The sequence below is a fragment of the Triturus cristatus genome, chromosome 12, assembly GCF_964204655.1.
Source record: "Triturus cristatus chromosome 12, aTriCri1.1, whole genome shotgun sequence".
Lineage (NCBI taxonomy): Eukaryota > Metazoa > Chordata > Amphibia > Caudata > Salamandridae > Triturus > Triturus cristatus.
The window spans coordinates 665,187,970-665,206,251 of NC_140595.1; the positions used below are offsets into that span (position 1 = coordinate 665,187,970).

The window sequence follows — 18,282 nt, forward strand, 5'->3', positions numbered from 1 at the left end:
ACCCACCTACAAGCACTCACTGGTTTATTATACTAGCATACTTCCTTATTTACACTAACAAATCACAGACCAACACAACTACAACCAACCTACAAAATCACTTGCATAACAGGTCAACACACACATACCTTTGCCTAATAGCAAACACATTACACTAATCACAATATGCCAATCACCACACACCTAGTGACATTAACGCAAACACACACAATCACAGCTGAACACACACAAACATGCAAAAACATATGAACTGCCTTATGGAAACATTCTCACACATTCAGTCATGCACAAACACTGGTTACACAACATATCTGACTAAAGAAAGACTTCGTTACTACCAAGTTCCAAAAGTGTGTGTGTGTGTGTGTGTGTGTGCAACCACGCATTCTTTTCACATGGCACATGCACAATCACACCTCCTGAAGGCATTCCTGATTTTATCACTTTCATTGCACAATTACATAGGTTCATGCCACTGCTATGTTGTGGTTTTTCATGGCATTTATTGGTGTTACAGTGCCCCCTACTTTACCCTGAGGCACTGCATTACGAGTTGATTTGTCTGCAGTGAGCTGATTTAGATGCTGTGAGAAATTAGATGTATTGTATTATATGGTTACCTTAAACTTTATGCCTTCTCAATTCAGGTCCTTGCAAAAAACGTGCATATGCCTTTACCATTCATGCCTTTAGAAAAAAAAAACGTTGTAAAGCCATGCATGGTAAAGGCAAATTTGTGGTAAAGGATTCATGGTAATGGATATGTGTGGTAAACGCATGTTAGTTGTAAAGGATTCGTGGTAATGGTCACGCGTGGTTATGACCTTATTGTAATGGCCGTTTCTCAAACTGGACCTGCATCTATTGAACCCAGGACCACAAAGTAATTCCAAGAGCTAGTCAGCTGGCCTCCTGACCACAGCCTCAGGCACAGAAGGCTCCAACAACGTTGAACCCACAACCGGTACTCTGCCATCTGAGTCCTACTCTACCAAGTGGTGACACTCCAGTCCTGGACCCTTGGACGTGGGCCTGAATGTGCTCTGTCATCGCATCTGTGGATCCAGCAGATCCAATGCATCGCCTCCAGAGCTCAGTACATTGAGTAGAACCGGTGAATCGCACTTACTGCTCAAGGCATCGCCTTCGAAACAGACGCCTCACCTCTGCTGCAAGGGATTTTCTGATGCAAAGGACTCCGAATCGACCCCACAACAGCATCAGAATTGCTGCTTATGCAAAGCTTTCCCAATGGAGGCCCTTGCTACCTCCGCTGACGGTAGCCTAAACAACGAGGCAGGCCCTGGCACTGCAGCCTCACGGCTCCTCTGAACCAGTGCTTCATCTCGACTACGCAACGTGTCCTTGATGCTGGACTTCACATTGCAAGCGCTTGTCAATGATGACGTAGGACCTCGCATTCCAGCTACGCATCACCTTAGGACCGAAGCATCGCCTTGGCTGCATTACACATTCTAGACACAATACCTCTCAACACCCCACATATCAGGATTTAAGGTGCTTTGTTGAAAGTGCCTCACTGGGTCCCTGAAGTCAGCCCATGCTCTATTGCAGTCAGCTTCAACTTTTTAACTTTGTCCCAGTCGGGCACAACCAGATATCCACAGTGGGAAATATCCTTCACAACGCGGGCATTGCATCGCAATTCCTTTACATCACGGGCATTACAACGCAGGGTGTTACAACGGCTTGCGCTGGATGGCGCTCTAACCTAACGAATAGTATGGTTTACTATTCCAACACCTTCCCTACTGTATGTAGACTGGAGTTCGAATAGTAAATCATACTATTCCTAAGTCCAGCACCCTCCAGCGTAAGTCATTGTAACGACTTGTGTTGTAACAAACGCGATGTAGAGTACCGCGTTGTAAATGTATGCATAGTAACGTCATACATTCATCCACAGTTGGCGCTTTGTGCTTTTTCATGCTATTTTTAAAAACATCTTTACATTTTATTATCTTCGGTTTTACTAATTGGATATTAGGGATATATCTCATTTTGTTTTTGTTTTATTTATTAAAAATTACTCTATTTTTCTAAACTGGTGTGGGATCCTTTTGCGGTTGCATTTTAACTGTATTACTATTTGAAGGGTTGCACAAATACTTTTCACATTGCCTCTGAGTTAAGCCTGACTGCTCTTTACCGAGCCATCTAAGGGGTGAGCACAGGTTAAGTTATGGTTAGCTTGTCACTTGACCCAGAGAAGAATTGTGGTTGCTCTCAAACAATGTTTTACACATTATGACGCTTAGCAACTGATAGAAGTACAAGGGTGTAAAATACTGCGCTCCTTACTCTACTCAAAAGGTCTTGGCTATGCAGGAGCTATTGGCTTTGCCAATGTGTTTTAGCCATGTTTTACACCAACTTGGCTACTGATTAGCATGGCTAAAAGTTAGTGATGTAGAGGAGAGTAGATTGTCGAGTAGTGGCATTGAGCGGAGTGGCAGAGTGATTTAAAGTAGAATTGTGGAGAGTGGCAGAGTAACAGAGTAGCAGAGTGCTGTAGAGTGGCACTATGGAGACTGCCAGAGCAGAGTGGCAGAGTGCTGTTGAGTGGCACTATGGAGCATGGCAGGGAGCTGTAGCATGGCACTGGGGGAGTGGTGTAGAGTGGCATGGGTAAGAGTGGTGTGGCACAGAGTGGCATGGAGTAGAGTGGTATAGAGTAGAGTTGTGTGGAATAGAGGAGAGTGCAGGAGATTATCATGAAGTGGCATAGTGTGGAGTGACACAGAGTGGAGTAGTGTAGAATGGAGTTAAGTGGAGTATAGTGGTGTAGAGGAAGTTGCGTACAGTGGCGGAGAATGTTGCGGCAGCGGGGAGAAGATTGTCAGACTGAAATGTCACAGAATGGAGTGTCATGAAAGAGGAAGAGGGGCATAGAGTAGATGAGTTTAAGGAGCGCCTTTAATAAAGTGACTGGACTAACGTCATGAAGTGTTTATTGGTAGAGCAATGCATATTCCTGGTATTCCTTCAGCTGCACTTCTGAACTATTCTGATATTCTTGTTCTGGACCATTTTAAAGGTCCAGCTGATGTGGTACACTATCTCACTAGAGTAAGTTGAAAACATAGTCAGCAAGTGAAGTACCCTGCCACGACTTGGGACCTGGTGAAGCACATTCAAAAGAAATGTGTGGAGTTGAGGTGGCATGGACCCTATCAAGTCATACCTGTGACAAATACGACAATTGATACACACATCTCACATGAAGGGAGAAAACTGCAGATGAAATGGTGGCACCAAACACGGACTCACATTGTCAAACTTAAGTGTTCTACATGGATTCAGAGGAGGGTGGTGAAGATCAAATTGTGCAACAAGAACACACAAACTCAAGAAAATCAGAAAGTAAAATTTCCAATGTAAAAAAAAAAAAAAAAAAACGAAAGCCAGTCGAGTTGTTCCAGTCAAACACTGCACGGATCAATTGGAAATTGAAGATGGGGTGTTTATTGTAAGTGGGTCTGGAGATGAAAGCTGGATCCAAGGTTGTTGACCTGAGACAGTGAGAGGGAGGAAAGATGCAAAGAGAGATCAGACTAAGGACAAGTATAGAAGATACAGAATGAACTAGACTAAAATAAACAGAACTAGATCTGAGGAACAGAGAGTTAAATAAAATGTAGTCAGAACATCTACAAGAGTAAGAGTACCAAGTAATCTGGAGCACCTGAAAGGACGTATCTAATAAAGATGGAACCAGAGAAAAGAAATGTTAACGTGATAGACTATCAGTTAATTCTTTTAAGAATCTCCATGAACATGTTGAGATATGAAACTGGAGAAAGTCAACATGGCATCATTAATGATGTAATGCTGAGGGGGGGACTTAGAATTTTGCGCCTTAGAATTCCAGCTGAAGAGCTGCCTCATTCTGTACCACTATGAGCCTATGAACAGCTTTGTGTGAGAGTCCAGCAAAGATTGAGTTGGAGTAATCAAATCTTGACTCTATGGTGTACATCATGACTGTTTTTAAGACCACTACAGGGATAAGAATGGAACATTTCCATATTGTTTTCAATAGAAAAATACATTTGGAGACCACTACTCCAACCTGGGATGAAAAGTCCACTGTTACATCACTTCCCCTAAAGTCTTTGGCACATTTCTTTGGGGTGGCGTGTCACCAATCTCGGACACCCAGGAACAGATGTTCCAGAGATCTATTGTGTTCTTTAAAGTGATGATTTCGGTTCCCCCCCGAGTTTAGCTGGAGGTGTTTGTTCCCCCATCCAACCCCAGATAGGTCTCAAGATATTTTGAATTTCCTGTTGAGTAGCAAGATTGTTGTCCAAATGGAGAAGTTTGGTTATGCCCGTGTAATTTTACAATCTGTAGCCCCTTGATGCAAACTCTTATTTGGGGCCTGGCATATACATTAAACAAGTGTGGGAGAGAGGAACCCTGAGGGACTCTACAGGTAAGGGGGGAGAAGGTTGCTGTATAGGGTCCAAGTAAGAATACCTGAGTTCCAATTTGCATACAAGACTTCATCCAGTTCAAGTCTGTACTTCTAAACCCTGCTGTCTCCAATTTGATGACCAAAATATTACAGCGCACCGTGTCGAAGGCTATGACAAGTCCAACAGCCCTAAAGCAGAAGTCTCCCCTGCATCACCAAGTCTTAATTCTAGCTCACTCTCTATTGTTTCTTGGCAAAATGCCCTCTCTTTGGATTCATCAAAACCTCTCCTTCTTTGAAATGATATCCATGCAACCTAACAATACCTAATGGTAGAGGGTAGCGGTTGGAAAGATGCAGAAAACAGTCTCACATGTACATTTTATAATGAAGATGCTAATGTACTGCACCCTCCTCTAAGTGTGTATTCACCACAGGCTCCATCAGAAGTGAGTCTGCTTTTAATACTGCAGGAGATAATTTTATTTCTGCTGCTTTGTAACATCTATACTGCCCCTCCAATACCCCTGTTGCACAATCTAGATGCACAAATCGACATGTATACTGATGACGGGCAACTCTTGTTTAAGCAACAAATCAAAGCAGTTGCTGCTTCCATTTCACAGCATTCTTGTCTGGGACACTCTCACAATTGTTCAACATTGGATGTCAAGCATCATAAAGCTGAGCCCAGTTAAAACTAAGGTACTAATCCCCAAGACTAAGTTCCAAAAACTGCAGACTAGGAGTCCATGCTCAGAGCAAGCTAAAGTTATCCACGACCTGGCTATCCACCTGGAGCAGCACATCTCCATTGCCTCCAGGACTTATTCTTGATAAGTAGCAAGGATGGAAAAAATCCAACCATGCATAGACTATGTTTTATCATGTGTACATGATGCAAGCCCTAGAAGTGTCTTAAGCATCTTCAACTCCTCCAAAACACATTCACACATCTCATTAAAGGTAGATTCTCTCCCACAGAGCTTCTATCCTAACCCAATTGAACTTGTTACTCATCAAGGAGAGGATTCTCTTCAAGGTCTTAGTCATTTTACATTGTAATCTTTACGGCTCATCCGCTCAATTTCTGGTCCCCAAATGTTACAGGTCCTTATGATAAAGATTTCATTATGTGCTCAATATAATGAAAATTCACCCCAAAACATTTGGTGACAGCTGTCCCTGCCATAGCGACCACAGAATGGAACAAGCTCCCTGCTGAGATCTGGTCAACCTTATTACGTCTCTTCCACAATTGATTGACAACCTTTTCAACCTGTCACATTTGTTTTTTTATTTTTTCCTCATGAACGCCGTGAAGTTTATACTTATGTGCACTTCATAAATACAATAAACAATTACAATACAATAGACAAGTGAGCTGAAGGAGTGCAATACAGCACATGACACTTTAATAGACCAACAAATAAATTAGAATAAGGATAGAAATACAGTAAAAGCATTTTTTCCCGTAAGTTTTGATTTCTGTGGCCCCTCTTTGACAAGTACATCTGAGTAACATTGATTTCAGGTTTTATTAACATAAAGCATGTCTCCTATGCACTCCACTCGCTCAAAAGTGAGCATTCTAGATATGTCTGTGCTTTAGTCAAATTGAGATAAAGATGGTCTAAAACGCTGGAAGCATGGCCATGAATAGTGTGGCCGAGGGACATGGTCCAGTGCCTGCAAATAGATCACTTCTATAGGCTGCAGTTCCATGGTCAAGAAGGACAGAGCATGGGTCGGCATTGGAAGCCTATTCTAACATGGCCATTGGTCATGGTGGAAAAGGTAAAGAAAAAGAAGGCAAATACAAACCATTGCATCACAACACATGCATCACAGGGCATAGGTTGAGATACACGCATGCAAGCATACAGCAGTCATTTTGAAATTAAGCTATTCCAAAATGGTGGCGTCACAATCTTGCACAAGCATCATAACATGTGTCATGGCACACCAGCAGCTGCTTTGCCTTTTGTTTTGTTTTTTTGCTTTGCTTTTCCAACATAGATAATGGCTATTTTAGAACAGTAAAATAAAAAGCACTGGGAAAAACTTTACATTGGCACTCACATGTTAAAGGGGAGACTTTTTGGCTTTGCCAATGCTGATTTCTACTGCAGGACCCAACCATGTAAGGCACTGGCTCACTCAGAGCAATGACAATACTCATCCATGAGAGAGACTTCAAATTAATCACGTTTGTATTTCTTTAAAGAAATGCCTCGACCTAGTGCTGCATTTATAAGTGAAACAGAAATCAATTTCCCATTTCTTTCCCTGGAGTGCAGTAAATTCCAGGTCTGACAGTTAATCGACACATTTGACATTAGTAGTTCTTTTCGGTCATAAACTCCATGCTGGGTCGATTTCTACTGTATTTTCATGAATGTAACCAGAATCAAGTGTGCAAGGCAAACATTACTTTTAGCATGACCAATATTTGCTGTGCATTTACAATGTAAAAGGCAAATAGTTTTGCTATTGCAGCTATTTTTCCCTTGAGTTCTCTGGAAGTCCTGCAAAACACAATTATCAGTTTAAACACAAAAACTCCGCACAATATTTTGGACACCTTGGTGTAAAAGACATGTCATGTTTTTGAACTTGCCATCTGCGTGTACTAAGTAATCCATTCACTTAGGTCTTGAATGTAATTATCTGTAATCTAATCAACACAGTTTCATGAATTTGCATAAACAATTTGAGGTGAACACAGGTCTCCAACTAAATTTACATTCTGCTTCCAAAAACAAGATTTTCTAATATTTAGCACACCTGGGGCCACGTGCAGCTATTTCATCATTCCCACAAATGCTGCAGAGTTCTACCTTGCACACTTTAATGCTGCAGTGTGTAAAAACACAGGACAAATGCCCTTTGTGCAGCAGAATCAAAACAGATAAGGTGTCGTTCATAAAAATGAAAACAATATTTCAAATTTATTTTCTAAATGTTATTAACAAATGTCTTGTTAGATCAAGGGAAGATTGTTTAGAGCTGGGAAGTAGCTTTCTGTCAGGAACAGCACTACATACATATATTAGTGTATAGATAAATAACCTTTTGGCACTGGTAGGTTGCAAAGTGGAATAAGGGAATGCACAAAAAGCTTTGTTACAAAATATAATGCTGATCCATGCGGCCCATCAACCGAGTATAAACCCCAGGCCCCCTTACAAATCAAGTAGTGCCTTAAAACCCGAGAGTAATAATGCAAATGGGTCATGTATCCGAGTAGTTTGTTTTGAAAGCACCACAATGTAGATTGCGTGTATTTCTTAAATTTAGATTGTGTCCCTTTATTTTTTCGTATAAAGCAATACATTTATATGTTCTAACATATATTGTTATAAACCGAGTTGAGTTTTCTTTATGATAAAACCTACTGTTCTTAGCAATTTACAAAAAGGCATTCTGATCAAAGTAAAGAGAACAAACGTCCTCCACTGAGGAACTTCTTATGTTGCTCGTGTAACGGGTAGCAGTGTAAAGGTCTATGATCAAAGATTTTTTCCTATTTGTCTTCTTCCTTTTGAAGAATTAGGGTTGAGAATTGGGGTTCCGTTCCCATTGTTTACATGCATTTCCATCACCCAGAACTAAGGTATTGTTAATTTTCTCTAATAAAAAAACTACTTTGCATGTCAGCATAATTCATCTCAATCCTTCAATAACTGAAATCCTATATTACCCTACACACGCGATCTATCATTATTCTCAAGATCCCCCTCTCTTATTTGCCTTCAGACAACTATCTGCATAATTTGACCAATCTCTTACTTTTCCCACTCACCTTTCCTATGCACCCATTTCTGTTGGTCCAGTAACATTCAGTGGGTACAAAGCAACAGCTCCATTTCAAGGATTTTCAGTATCACCATTTTGTCACCCCCCCCCCTACACTAGAAACAATGCCATCATTTAAACCTTTTATTCCAAATTTGGCATCTACAGTCTCCTCAATGTAGGACAGCTCCACTGGTGTTCCAGGGCAGCAACTACTATTTTACGCCTATTCACTAACCAATTTAATTCCTTGGCACACTTGACTCTCTAATGGTAGAGAATGGAGCAGTCAAAGTATATTCCTGAAGGTAGTAGTAGTTTTAAAAATAAGACAGCATGACAGAAATCTAACATAGTAAATATCTAAACTGAGCATATACTTTCAAACATACATTTGCATTTACCTTTCAGAAATATCGAGCAGTTAAAAATATTACCAAACCAGAATATCTGGAGGAATTAGTATTTTTTGGGGTCCAATATATAGTCACGTTTTTTTTTCATTCACAGTGTGGTGATATAATAAAAAAAAAAACATTGCCACCTGGTTGAAAGGGTGGAGAACTCAGTAGGGTTGAGACCAGGCTGATGAGAATCTGCCACTACGTTGCAAGGCTATGAATAGACAAAACCCATCATCCAAAGTCAAATGATTGCCCTGCATATTTGAAGTGATGGATTTTGGTACTACAAGTCTCGTTTCCAAGCTCTTGGTTCTACTATCCAGGTCACTGTGCACACTCCAATAAAGACCCATTAAACCGTCAACCTTTCTCTTCAATAAATGGGAATTTGAAATATATTGCTTGTGCCTGATAAAATCTATCCTACAGGGCATCTTAGAGTTAGCTTGAAAATAGGGTATGGCAATGAAGTGCCTCATTGCTATGAACTTACATGACCTTCAACGGACAGGCTCCAATTTACCCTGGTATTGACCAGAATATCAAGAAAGCAGATATAAACAATTGTACATAAGAGATGTTGCATAGAAGTTATTTTGATGAACACTGCATAATACCTGCTGAGAACTAGTGAAAGATGGTGCTGCCTTCTAGAGTCACCTCAGTCAGCATCGATTGAACCTCAGATTGCACACAGCAGTGGCCCTGCTCTACAATTTTACATTTATGCACATTTGTTTCTACTGTAAGCCACCTACTTGCTACAATTGATGATGACGTCTTCTGGGAGGATTCTCTTCTTAAGCATTCCTTGCTTTGGGTGGTCTCCTCGTCCACGGAACAAGCCGGGAGGCTCTATCTTGAAGTTACCAATCCGCTCCCGATGGTGGTCCATACCACAGAATCCAAATTCCTGTATAATTTTTTCATTGGCTTCTTTGTTCAGCTTGTGGAGACACAGGATGAAGAGCATACCATTTAAAATAGTCACTCAATGTTAATGACAATTCATCCAATTCATTCCACAGTTTGTTTTAATGAAACAAACAAATAAAAATGCAAAGAGATTAGCAGTTTATAGAGCGCTTGATTACTCAAAATGGAGTGTCCCCGCGCTAAGAATTCTTCCTCCATGTCCGAGGGGAGAAACCCCATCCACTGCCTCAACCCCAATCAGCCTAGGATACACTAAAAATACAGGTTTTTAAGTTATTATGGGACAGCACTTCTGAAGGCTGCATTTTTAGATCCAATGGTAGTTGGTTCCATAATTTTGCTACTAAAAGCCCAATGATCTACCTCCCACCGGGCTCTCTGTTTTAGAGATAGACAGCCTAACAGTACCCGTAGACCTAAGGTTCCCAATAGGTCTATAAGGGGTGATTAAAAGAGACAAATAACTTGGCTTTTCCCATTAAAGATTCTGTGCCAAAAACAGAGCTTTAAAACTTACTCTGTCCTGTATCAGAAGCCAGTACAGTTCTACCAGGGCAGCCCCTTCATAGGGGCTCGCTTAGGGATTTCAGTAGTAACCGAGCTGCAGCATTCTGAACTCTGAGGCAATCTCATTCTGCCTTCGGTGACCCCTAGGCAACGTTGCAGAAGTCCAAGCGGGAAATGATCACCACCTGGATCACCAAAGAGCTCAAATTAAAGTGTTCTTTGGTGTGTTCAGTTGATAACAAAAGTGAGGCTGCATCCCTCAACTATTAGGGTAATTGATTAAACAACTGAGGGTGAAGAGTGGCTTCCCTTGTAGGAAACAGGACCAGTGTCTCAAAAGAGCAACACCATCCGATGACAACATTATCACTAAATGCACTGAAAGCAAGACAAATAAGTACCATTAAAGGGTCACTAGGACAGTTTATCTCCATAGACCAATCAATGAATCACATTAATGGTAAAATGTGTTAATTGCTCCTTTAGTTACAAAATCAATTATATGACAGACAGTTGCTGAAGTTTCTTTGTTGAAATGTTACTTAATCTTGAATCTGCTTCCAGTTGAAACCACATGTAAATCTCAGCACACAACTGATGTCTGGAAATGTCCTTAACTGAAGATGAAATATGCAGGGGAGTCTACACATTATTAGTTTGTGCTGTTTTAAGGTGTTTGTGGGAGGGAGGATAAAAGAGCAAGTCTCAGATGTCTGCTTTAGATTGTTAAATGATGAATAAATGCTTAAGGGGATACTTTGTGGGCCCTATTACTAATATAGTATTTTCAACACAAACCTTTATTTTTTATTTTTTTAGGTTGAAGCAGAGTGGATTTACACAGGAGAGCTTGGCAACTAGGATCCCAGACAAGTCTATGAATTCGACCTGAGACAACATGAGCAGTAGGAAATGGAGCTGGGAAGTTATTCCTATGACAAGCACAAGCGGCCACAGAAATGCTGAGCATGTTCTATTCAGGATATACGCAATACTGTTAAATTGTTCCTACGCAATGTTCATGCAAAGTATGCCTTATCCATTTAAGCGTACAATACAACTTGAATGATTACACTTCTTTACATAAAAGACACGCCTGGTATTGGTAGTGGTGAATTTCACGCCCAACATGAACCAACATTGCAGAACAGAATATTGTGCTTTAAACATGCAGTGTCTCGCTCAACCAGAGAAAGTCGAAATTCTCAAGACGGTTTTAGTGCTGTTCAGCCAAGAGACTCTTGGTGCCACACCATCGACTTCCACATAAATAAAAATGTGGCATGATGTGGAAAGACCAAGGGTTCATTCGGTATATGTGCTTTGCTTTAAGGAGCTAATTTCGAGAGTGATTGAGATCTAGACTTCTGCAAACTGATGTCTAAAGAGGAAGGCCTCCATGCTTTTTGCCCTCCCCTCAAGGTGCCCCGCCATCACAGATGCTGAATGTTCCAGAAGGACACTAGAAAATACAGTTATTGCACATTGCCAGTCACATTAATTTTTCCAGCTTAAAAAATGTACATCTGACTTTGTATGTGTGTATATACATCTAAATATACATACATTGATATATGCATTCAGTCAATTTGTGAACATGGATAAATATAACTAACTTACACCCGAGCAATTCACTGCTTATGACCTCACAGATTAAATCGCTCATGTCAGCAACGTCACTGATGAAATCTCAAATTACATCACTGATGACAATAATGATGACATTATCCAGTGAGTGTTTTCTAAAGGTCTATGAGCGCTAAACGGGTTGTTAAGGGACTACAAAAGTAAAAATAGTATACTTTCTGTACTACTGAGTGATAAGATTTATAACATCTTATGTGAGTGTGTGTATCCCTTTAAAGTGAGTTTGTGAGCAGCTGTATGGGTATGTGAGTGGCTGGATAGGTGTATAAGTAGGAGTGTGAGTAGCTGTAAGGGTGGGTAACTGGGTGTGTAAGTGAGTATATGGGTATTTGAATGGCTGTATGAGTGAATAACTGGCTGTGTGAGTGGCTGTATGGGTGAGTGAGTGGCTGGCTGGTTGGGAGTTGGGGTGGGTGTGGCTGTATTGTAGTGTGTGTGTGTGTGTGTGTGAGAGAGAGAGAGAGAGAGAGAGAGAGGGGAGAGAGGAGAGAGAGAGAGGGGGAGAGAGAGAGAGAGAGAGGGAGAGAGAGGGAGAGAGAGAGAGAGAGAGAGAGAGGGGGAGAGAGAGAGAGAGAGAGGGAGAGAGAGAGAGAGGGAGAGAGAGAGAGAGAGAGAGAGAGGGGGAGAGAGAGAGAGAGGGGAGAGAGAGAGAGAGGGGGAGAGAGAGAGAGAGAGAGAGAGAGAGAGGGGGAGAGAGAGAGAGAGAGAGAGAGAGAGAGAGAGAGAGAGAGAGAGAGAGAGAGAGAGAGAGAGAGAGAGAGAGAGAGAGAGAGAGAGAGAGAGAGAGAGAGAGAGAGGGAGAGAGAGAGAGAGAGAGAGAGAGAGAGAGAGAGAGAGAGAGAGAGAGAGAGAGAGAGAGAGAGAGAGAGAGAGAGAGAGAGAGAGAGAGAGAATGAGAATGGAGGTATGGGTTAGTGTGTGGGTGTGCGAGTGGTTCTATGGATGTGAGAATGGGTATATAAATGGTTGTGTGGGTCTGGGAGAGCTTGTAGGGTTAAGTGAGTAGCTGTGTTGAGAGGTTGTCTGGTTCATTGGTGTGCCCCTACCCCCTCCCTCCTGCCCTTCATGGTCCGTAATTCTGAAACTGCCCCTCCTGTATGGCCAGCTTGCTGCCCTGGCCTCTTTCCCCTCTTATGCCTGTTGTCCATGTGCATGGCCCTCTCCCCGCTCTATTGCTTTAAATGGTCCGATGTACTGCACTTCTACCCCGCTTGCCCTGTGTGGTGTATTGTGAAGCTGCAACCCTTGACATCTGTCCTGTAACGTCAGTTTGGTGCCCCTGATCATCTCCCTCCTGCCTTTTCTTATCAGAGTCCATGTTCCTACAAAATTCCTTCTGCCCTCCTTAATGCAATGAACCTTACTTGCCAACATTTTGAACTTGGTAAGAGGGAGATTTTGAAAAACAAAAAACATGGGAAATCGATTTTCCCCATTAACTTACATTGAAGATAAAGGAGATTTTAGGCAAGAGACAGATAAAATGAAGCCCTTTTTGTGCTTAAAAACGTTGGGAGTCTTCTGCCTGAATCAGGTCTGTTGGCATGTATGGTTGTACTGCCACTGCCTGTTCCTTCTGCCCGCAAATGTCTTTTATATTGCCACAGCCTCTCTTGCCTGTACTGCATGGGTAGTTTGTTGCCCCGCTCCCTTCCCCCTGTCTTCCATGGTCCGTTGTGCTGATACTGCCCCTCTAGCCTGCATAGGTGAGTCAACTTGGTGCCTCTGCACCCTCCTCCATGAGAGGGTCTTATTCCCATTGAAATTATGGTTAGTGCTCTAAACAACTAAAATGAGGACATTTTTTCCAGAGTTCTCAATTGGCGACAAACACTTTTAAATAATTTGGTATGTTTATGGATGTGGCATTATGGCTAGAGCTGCAGAATTTGCAACTGGGGAACCAGGTTTGAGTTTCTGCATCAGCATGACATCCTGTGATTCCAGGCAAATCACTTAATCTCCCCATGACTAAAACCAAAATGAAGGACTGTGTCCTTGAGTAATTCAACTGATGTTCATGGAAAGCAGACCAGTACCTTTGGGTCAAGACGGCACTATATAGAACTGCAAAACAAATGAAAAAAATAAGTGTTTTGCACACTTGTGTCATTGGGCAACACTTTGGTGATATTTGTGCTATATTTGTGCTCTTTATCTGATGGCCATTTTGGGAGACTTATTATGAAGCCTCCCAATTTCCTCATTTACTGCAGCATCCTCAGTAGGAAATGATTTCAGTTTTCTACTTCAATTCCATCAAGGTGGCATTTAGATGTGCCACACTTTTGGCATAAATTCAGAATGTTAGCACTCTAGTTGCTCATTAGAACACTATAGTTATCCTGCTGATAACCAGGGAGCTAACTGGCAGTCTGCTCCTGGTGTTGAAAGTGCATGTTTCAGTCTGCATGTCAGAATATTTTAATGAAATAGAAGAGGAAGATATTTCAGAACTCAATTAAAATACGTCCTAATGTTTCCTTCTACAGCACTAACCACAACTTCTGTGACAAACCAAGCCCCCAATTGTTGTTCCTTTCTAAATTAAATGTTTTAAGTTTGACCAGTTTGATTCAATCAGCATGGCTTCAGATGTGCCATAGTTTTGTCATAGGTAACACTGTTGGTGCTCTAGCTGTTCTTTAGGCCACATTGGGAAGCCTGCAGAAGAACAGAAGGTAATCAACAGGCAGGCTGCTCCTTCTGGAAGTACACAATTTACTGAGAATGCCAGACTTCGTTCTCATATGGCTGAGAAAGATAATGTGAATTTACAAAAAAAATGCTCCTTTTTTAGCTTCTGGAGCACATTCCATAACCTATATGGGAAACATAAGGTAAACGTGATTCATGAAATCCCAGCAGAAGGCTTTTTCACAGGCTAAAATCACCTTAGATTACACCACAATTTAAAAAAATTAGTATGGTGCCATAAAAAATGATTTATATTGTAACTAAAATCTGTTATCACCCGTTTAACACTGTCCTTTTTGTGACTCTCAAAACCTCATTTCAATAGGTCACGGTCATGTATATTGGTCCAAAAATGGCTGCCAAGACTTCCTGGTTGAAGACACCATGAGATCTGTGCTTAAGCTCTGGCCAGATATACAAATTTAGTTTTACTTTAATATCTATAAAACTGCTGAAAGCATTTACACTAAATCACAAAAAGCATGCTCTCCAGAAAGGAGCACTTGTTTAGGGAAACTTTCATGAAGATTCACCAAATGGCATCAAAGATATAGGAAGTCAAAACACGCTTTTACTATGGAAACATGGGCCTAACTATAACCATCTACTGGCAACTGCACAATAATATCTATTTTTTCAATATCAGCTGTAGAAACAAATACAAGGTACTGCCATAGGTACCTGCTTTTCCCCCAGCTATACCAAGTTGTTTGTGGGCTGGTGGTTAAAGCGGTTGGCCTGGTCAGATACCTATGATGTATGTGGTGAGAAGATAGTAGGTTGGAGTAGATATATTGATTACAAATTCATCTTATGAGAGGGATTGAGGAATCAGCCAATGTGCACATAGTATCCCTGAATAATTTTTAAACCAATCTACGGTTCACTGGTGAAATAGGTTCTACACAGGTCAATTATTTGGGCTTACAGGTGTTCAGTGACAATAACATTTACACAGCTCTGTACAGGAAGTCAACCAAGGGAAATTGTGTTAATTGCTACTAGTAGTCATCCCACTAAATTGTTAAACAGCATTCAATATGGAGAACTATTACGTATAAAAAGGAATAGTTTGAGGGACAGACTTTCAAATGGCAGCAGAAGGAAGCATAACATTTGGGGCGAGAGGATCCTAGAGGGCTGTAATAAACAGTGTGAGGAGAAGAGTCAAACAGAAACAAAGGGCAGATCTATGGAAGGAGGATATAAAAGATGAGGCTGCACAGAATAGTTTTAGAATGCTTACAAATTTCTCCAAGGCGGCTAACAACTTAAGTAATTGGTGGATTCTCAAGTCAGATTCTACTATTAGTAAGGATCTCCCAGATAACTCCCTATTAACATTCAGAGAATCTGGATCTATTAGTGGAAAGCCACTTACCCCGAGGACAATCAGGAACACTATTCAAACAACTGAAAGGTTTCCTCCCTTGTGGGAAGTGTAAAGCCTGTGCCAACAGTAGTAAGGTTCTCACACATATGAAGCACCAAACCTGAAAAGATTGTGAAATTCATGAACAAAGATACCTCTCATACGGTAGCAAGGCATTTTGCATCACACCATGGTAGTAACCGAAATTGACACATTTTATCTGGCTTATGTGCCCGAGATGTCAGAGGTGGGGACAGAAAATTAAAACTCCATAGACTAGAGTCTAGGTACAGAATAGATATGCAGACTAATGACACCTAATGGACACCTACCCACATATATACACACACATACAAATATATATATATATATATCTATATATTACCTACTGGCGGTCGCCAGTAGGTAGTTATAGTTAGGACCACGTTTCCATAGGAAAACCTCAACATTCTATTTTGAATAACTTTGGCGCCGGTCGACAAATCCTCGCGAATTTCTCAAAATAGGTGGGGCGCTACGCTCCGCTCCTACCCTGAAAGTCTCGGGGGGATCCGTCAAGCGGGGGCTGAGATAAAAGGGGGGTCCCAAAACGCGTTTTTCCCATGCATTTTTCCATAGGACCTTTAGAACGAGCTACAGCCCGAACGGCTGAACAGAATTACTCAAAATTTGGCAGAGAGGTAGTCCCTAGGTCAAGGAAGTGCCTTTTGTAGGTTTGGTGTAAATCTGTTCAGTAGATTCTGAGAAAATAGCCTTTAAATCAATATATATATCTGAACCCGCTTACGGTACGCTTACCGTAAGCGTACGGTGGCGTGCGCGAGCGCGATTCTGATTGGCTCTTAGATCTTAGTAAACATTCGAATCGGCCAAAACCAGGAAGCGGCGGCCGCCATTTTGTGTATTTCACTCTGAAAAAAAAGAGTGAAAACAAGGAAAGGGGGCAATGAGGAAAGTTACAGACCCCCTAACATTTGTAAGGGGGTCAAAGAAGGACAGAAAAGTACAAAAAAAACATTTATTGATTTTAAAAAAAATCACGGGGTACGCGTACGGTAAGCTTACGGTAAGCGTACGGTAGGAAAAAAAAAAAAAAAATGAAAATCAGATTTAAGTGTTTAGATATTAGGGGGCTCTAAAAAGAGCCGTTGTGTTTATGAAATGATTTTTTAGTGGTACCTACAAGTAAGTACCGATGCAGAGTCTAAGGTTCAAGAGGAAGACTCTGTTCCCTTCATCATTGAAGTGCACACCATCTCCTCTATAAATGTCTTGCATGTCATAACGCAAGTTGTTGTGGTAAATGGCACCCATACCATAGTCACGGAGGAAAGCAGAAACAGATTTGTTGACGTGCTTTCTTGCTTTGTCATCGCACCGCGTGCCCACCGTGCGTGCACGGAACGAACTGCGTTAAGTGGGCGCGCACGCCACGAATGGCGTAAAGTAACTTCGCATTTAAAAAACCGTACAAATTCACTGAAAAAACCATAGGTTTCACACACGTTATAGTTAGGAATTAGCATTTAAAAAACCTTGCAAATTCACTGAAAAAACCATAGGTTTCACACGTTATAGTTAGCGGAAATTTTACTGATAAAAAACCAATGAAATTCCCCCGTTATAGTTAGTGCAGGCAACTATAACTCACGCGACCGCAATCTTCTGCTGATGACATATGTGTCTTTATGAAAAAAAAATATTTGTAATATATGTATAGCTAAAAATGTATGGAAGAAGACATGGGCAAATAAGTGTCTAAATACAGTATTAGCATCAGCAGAGGATTGCGGTCGCGTGAGTTATAGTTGCCTGCACTAACTATAACGGGGGAATTTCATTGGTTTTTTATCAGTAAAATTTCCGCTAACTATAACATGTGTGAAACCTATGGTTTTTTCAGTGAATTATATATATATATATAAACACACACATATATACACACACACATATATACACACACCCACATACACACACCCACATACACACACCCACATACACACACATATATACACACACACACACATATATTCCATCAACTTAGTTTTTGATCAGGCAGATCATACAAAGCATGCAGCACAAGTAAGTAATACAGAAATATAAAAGCATTGTCAGATAAATATGCTAAAAAAGACCATTACCATAAAATAGTTTTACAAATGCAGGTTGCCCAGCAAGCCCATGTCGTTCAATACTCCCCAGAGTCTGGCCCGGGGAACAAGGTCAAACGCTGTGCGCAGATCGACAAAGGCCACATATAATTTCACCCCCTTTACAACTACTTCCTTGCAGGAGATACACAGAAGTCGGAAGGCCTGGTCCAGGGTACTAACTTTTGTGCGGTAGCCTGCTTGAAAAATTTGCAACTCAGACATCCAATCTTGGATCATTACTAAAATCTGTTTACAAAACTTTTCGGAAGAGAGTCAATGAGGCTAATCGGCCTATAACACCCCGGCTTGGCTCTGTCTCCTTTTTAG

At 41.2% G+C, this 18,282-nt stretch overlaps 1 protein-coding gene across 4 annotated transcripts in view; it reads right to left on the reverse strand.

The window, feature by feature from the left end:
* The window catches only part of LOC146780067 (DNA topoisomerase I, mitochondrial-like), a 1,246,550-nt gene that overhangs the window by 341,745 nt on the left and 886,523 nt on the right, over positions 1–18,282 (reverse strand). For all 4 annotated transcript variants that reach the window (XR_014972079.1, XM_085637972.1, XM_085637970.1 and 1 more), the window contains one exon: positions 9,402–9,589. Coding sequence is in view for 3 of the 4 variants with exons in the window: in XM_085637972.1 (XP_085494098.1) it covers positions 9,402–9,589 (188 nt within the window). In the remaining variant the exon portion in view is untranslated. The remainder of the gene's footprint in view (positions 1–9,401; positions 9,590–18,282) is intronic.